The following is a 4,931-nucleotide window of genomic DNA, read 5'->3' as shown; positions in this document are numbered from 1 at the left end:
GCCCCCGCCGCCCCCGCCGCGCTCACCACCCCCGCCGGCGGCCGCCGGGGTCCCCGCCCGCGCGCACGGCGCAGGCAAGAGCCGCAAGTACGGCGTCATCAGCACAAATGAGGAGGGGCATGGGGGTGGTGGAGGTTGTTGGTTGGGGTAAAAATTGCCCTACTTTGTGCGGGTCGGACGGGGGCTTTTTTGTCACCTCTCAGGGTCGGGCTGATCTACGCACGCAGATCCCCTTCCCTCGCCGCAAGCTGGAGGCTGCCACCCCCGACCCCCCTCTTCTCCCTTCTCCTCGGTGAGCGCCGCCGCCGTCGCCACCGTCCGCTCCTCCGGATAATTGGCGCCTGTAATGCGATATGGCCAAGCCGGGCGAACAACAACAACTTTTAGCCGTCAAGTTTTGCATCCTTGGAGATGAAGGACGATGTGGTGGGGAGGAGGAGGAGTCGTGGGATGCGGTCTTGAGTGCGGGGGCCTGGCGAAAGAGAGAGATATGGAGGGTGGGAGAGAGAGAGAGAGAAGGGAGGAGAGAGAGAGAGAGAGAGGATGGGGCTGCGACTCCTTGCGGGCTGCGGAGGGTACTAGCGCTGGGGTACAAGCCACACGCACACGCACACACACACACACACACACACACACAGTCGGGGGTTTACGCGCACAATGGATGGAATGCGCCGGACCTCCCAATAAGCCCCTTCCCTGGCTGGGGGTCACCCTGGGTGTCTTACCTGGGCCGGGAGCGATAAGGTGCTCCTGTCGACTATAATGCACCGCTGTGAGGGCCGGAGTGGGCGGGAGCGGGTGGGAGCGGGCGGTCGCTCGCTCGCTATGGGTCTGGTTGAGGAGATAATGTGCTAGCACGCACAAGTATACTTGCGGAAGGAGAGTAATAATGCTGTTGTATTCCATGAACCTTCTCGTCAGTTCGGACGATGATGCTGATTCTTCATTAGAGTAGGACGAGAATAAGAGGTCACATATATGTATAGGTCTCGCTAAAGAGGACGTGCGAGGTCGGGTGCTAGTTTTCGAAATGACGGCGGTCCCGGGATGGGGGTGGGGGCGAGGTACGGGGCGCAGGGCCAAAGGCACGCCAGCAATCTCAGCGACGGACCGAGCAGCTGGGGTGGCTGGCCCTAGGAATGCCCGCCCAACCCGACACTGTTCAAAATGTTCGTCGTAATTTTAAGACACTCTTGTGTTGTTAATTTGACAGCAATGCGCTAATTCGTTTCACACTCTAATTGGGAAATTACAATTTTGTACCTGCGTGAGGTAACTGTACAGTCAGGGGAAGGCCCTGTCTCGAATCGACGTCGAATATTCGACGTCGATTATATACAATACGAAATTTCTTTGCAATTTAGTACCAGGAACACTTTAAAACCCATTAGTTGAGTTAAGCCGTGTCATAGGACACTTCTCGAGTAACATCGAAATTTCGTCGACAACTTCGTCTCAGGACCAACGATAACTTCTCGAGCAGTCGACGTCGATTCGAGGTCGATTCGAACACCCATTTCTCACTGGGTTGTGTAATCCAACTTTTCTGCTGCCATTTCCCAATTTGTCTCCCCTATGCCCTGTTTCTCCTTAGCGGCACCTAACGCGTCGCTTACGTTTCACCGTCTCTCTGTTGCGCAGCCCATGCTGGCGCAGACGCGGCGCAGCGCGGGGCCGGGCGGCGCGGCCGAGGGCGAGACGAGCACCCACAGCGGCCCGGCCGAGTACTACCGCCTGCGCTCCTTCTCCATCACGCCCAGCGGCATCTTCAACCTCGGCGACTCGTTCCGCTCGCGGCGCTCGCGCTCCAACGGCTCGGTCGCCTCCACCACCTCCTCCAACAGCGACGACCCCCGGGAGGGGCGCGAACGCCTGCCCAGGTCAGTATGGTAAAAAGCCCGAGGGCGGTGTGCGACATTCGAACACTTTAAAGTGCGTGAGAAAACGTCGCACACAAAAAAGGGTGACCATATTTGTGGCATGCATAGTGCATAACTAGTGCGCGTGACAGCAATTGCATTCACAATAAAAAGTCAGAAAAAGAGGGTACGCTTGCCCTAAACAGAAAAATGTGTGACAACCATGTCACACACTCGCGTTGCGTTACATGGCATGCACATTTCGGCACGCACTTTGAAGTGTTTGAATGCCACACACTTCTGTTTGTAGAGTAGCCGGGCCGAGCCGAGCGGGCCTTGGCGGGCCCCTGTGGAGTCCACGGTAGGCCAGCCCGCCGGGCACGCCCGGGGAGCGTCTTGCCTACCCTCAGTGTCACAGGCGCCCTGCCACCGCCCAACTTATACCTCAGCCTCAGAAGAGACGACGTGACCCGTTTTAATAAGAAATCTCGTAAATTTCAGGAGGGGAAAAAAAGGAAGATAAGTGTGAAACGCTGAAAGTTACGGCTGGGCTAAAGACATTATAGTTTCATCTATGATAATAAAAACCATATGCAGTGTCTGGTCTCTGCTGTCGGCCGAGACAGGACTCGGCGTGACGAGGCAGACGTGGCGGGAGAGGCCTAAGGGGGGAGAACAAAAAAGTGGTGCCCCAGTTCTGGCCGCGCACTACAATATCCTAAAAGAGGTGCTGCTTTTCGTTCTGCCTCGGGCGCGTCGGTTTTATGTCGAAAAAAGAGGTAAAAAGAAGAAGAAGAAACAAACGAAACGTGTAACACGCCGGAGTGCGTTTTTCCCTGCTAATTCCACGGAATGCAGCGCCGCCCGGACGTTTTCCGCAGGGAAGTAGGTCAAGGCCTAAAGTCCTGTTGTCTTGTTCCACAGCGGCGCGTCCGTGGCCAGCGTGGACGGCGTGGGGCCGGCGGGGTCCGCGGCGGGCGCCCAGGACGCCCCCAGGGTGCCCTGCTTCAAAGTGGCCATGCTCGGGGCGTCGGGCGTCGGCAAGACCACGCTCACCTACCAGTTCACCACGTCCGAATACATCTGCGCGTACGACACCTCGCTGGGTAAGTTTGCCTGTGTGTGTTTGTGTGTGTGTGTGTGTGTGTTTGTGTGTGTGAGAGAGAGAGTGTGTATGTGACGGGCGAGGAGCGACAGCTTCCCGCCCTGCACGCTTTCTTTATTCATCGCGACCACAAATATTTCCCCACCTGCCCCCTTAGTCGGGTCTTGTTTTGTGAAAATCCAAATGCAAGAAGCATTTCATGTAACAATTGAGTTAACACCGGTTCCCCCCTATTTCGACCCCGCTGAATCCGAAAATGCCGTTTGCCAACCCGAAATTTCAACCGGAAGTGAGATATTCAAGATGGCGTCCAAAATAGCGCCAAATTTAAGTGTTTTTTTGGTTTTGGTCATATTTGAGCGTTCCAAGTGTCAATCCCTATGTTTTTTGGGGCGTAGATCACGATTGTACACTTAAAAAGTACTTTCGTGCAATAAAAGTTCATTAAATGCCAAAATTTTAACCAAAATGCACCGAAATTCATATTTTTGGGTCTTGATGCGTTTTACATCGATTCCTATGTTTTCGGGGGTGCTGAACACGATTGTGCATTTTAAAATTAATTTGGACCATAAAATTGTAATAAAATGACCATATTTAACCAAAATACACAAAAATTTACAAATGCTGTTGGCTGTTTTTAATAAGTTATATGGGGGACCTTCGAACCATAGTGGGTTGGATCCAAACCAAGTGGACCCCTGCTCACTGGAAAAACGAATGTGACATAAAATGCGTGCGGGCGGGCTTGCCTACCGTCGCTCGCCATGACGCCTTTACGGCCCTTACGCACGTAAGAATCCGGTACAGCATAAGCATTAAAAAATGACGGCGCGGATCACCCAAAACGGGAGGAAGTAAAGCTAGATCAAGAGTTAAACTGCACAATGGTCCTATCGGAAATAATTAAAATTTCGCCTAGAAAATATTCAACAACTCAAATTTGACAAAATAATGCATCAATTGGTAGCGTGTGACACGTACACTTGTCTTTCCAGTGCTGACACAAACAGTGTAAAAGAGCCTCTACAACGCTCTACAACTAAGGCTGGCCCTCTCGAATTAGATGTACCCCATCACGCCACTATGGTTTTCCACTTTCCCCAGCTTGAGATTAATTTCCCGCCCACGACGCTGCTGTGTCCCAAAGTAAAGAAAGAATGCCCGAACGCCTCTCAAACGTGTACATTTCAGTTCTTGAAAAGCTTCCAAGATACCAGGAATATTGCGATTAAAAACTGGTCACACGGTAAAAACAATGTCTCAATTTTTTGAGGAAAAAGGGAAAACTTTGAGGACCTCCCATGTTTAAGGAAGAGTCCTCCGATATCGCCTCAGATTTTGAGGAAGCTTCCCAAAAAATGAGGAAAAATCCCACCAATTTTTGAGGAGACTTCCTCGAAATCTGAGGAAGTTTCGTCAAACCAGGGGAGTTCCTCAAATAAGTTTTCCCTTTTCCCTCCAAAAATGAGACATTGTTTTTACCGTGCAACGCCATGGGCCTATAATAGCCCACCTCCGTGACCTGAGTCAACTCCAATTAATTAAGGAGTCGTTAAAGAAGAGAGTCGAAATGACTACAAGGTACATTGGTGAGGCTTTTAAAGATCATCGAAGCGTTTAGTGCCCATTAAGCAAATTTAATGCATCACCAATGTTTTACCCCTTCTGTGAATTTCTACACTGGAAAAACAAAGGTGCTATATAGCACCCTTTTTAGGGTGCTCCTGAGTTTTTAGGGGTGCTACTGCACTAGTGCCTGTGTAGGGGCACGATTTGTGCCCATCTTTGGGGGGCAGTAGCACCTTTCTAGAGGCACTATTTCTTTAAAGGCATTAGATAGCACCTTTGTTTTTCCAGTGTACGACGGGCGCGCATTTAACGCGTGCGTGTATTCAACTTGCAGTAGCACAGCTAGTTTAGCAGTGCATTCAAGCTGTCTACCAATCGTACGGGGCTCTTTACCT

General features: G+C 51.7%; 1 protein-coding gene across 1 annotated transcript in view; it reads left to right on the top strand.

Annotated features, from left to right (window-relative positions):
* The window catches only part of LOC113211473 (mucin-1-like), a 66,049-nt gene that overhangs the window by 51,482 nt on the left and 9,636 nt on the right, over positions 1-4,931 (top strand). Inside the window, exons 3-4 of the mRNA XM_052268033.1 lie at positions 1,642-1,880; positions 2,784-2,965. Coding sequence (XP_052123993.1) covers positions 1,642-1,880; positions 2,784-2,965 — 421 coding nt within the window. The remainder of the gene's footprint in view (positions 1-1,641; positions 1,881-2,783; positions 2,966-4,931) is intronic.

This window comes from Frankliniella occidentalis, unplaced genomic scaffold (genome assembly GCF_000697945.3).
Source record: "Frankliniella occidentalis isolate FOCC.00 unplaced genomic scaffold, Focc_3.1 Scaffold63, whole genome shotgun sequence".
NCBI classification, from domain to species: Eukaryota; Metazoa; Arthropoda; class Insecta; order Thysanoptera; family Thripidae; genus Frankliniella; species Frankliniella occidentalis.
Note: the sequence above shows the minus strand (reverse complement) of the source record. Positions and strands in the feature narration are given on the sequence as shown.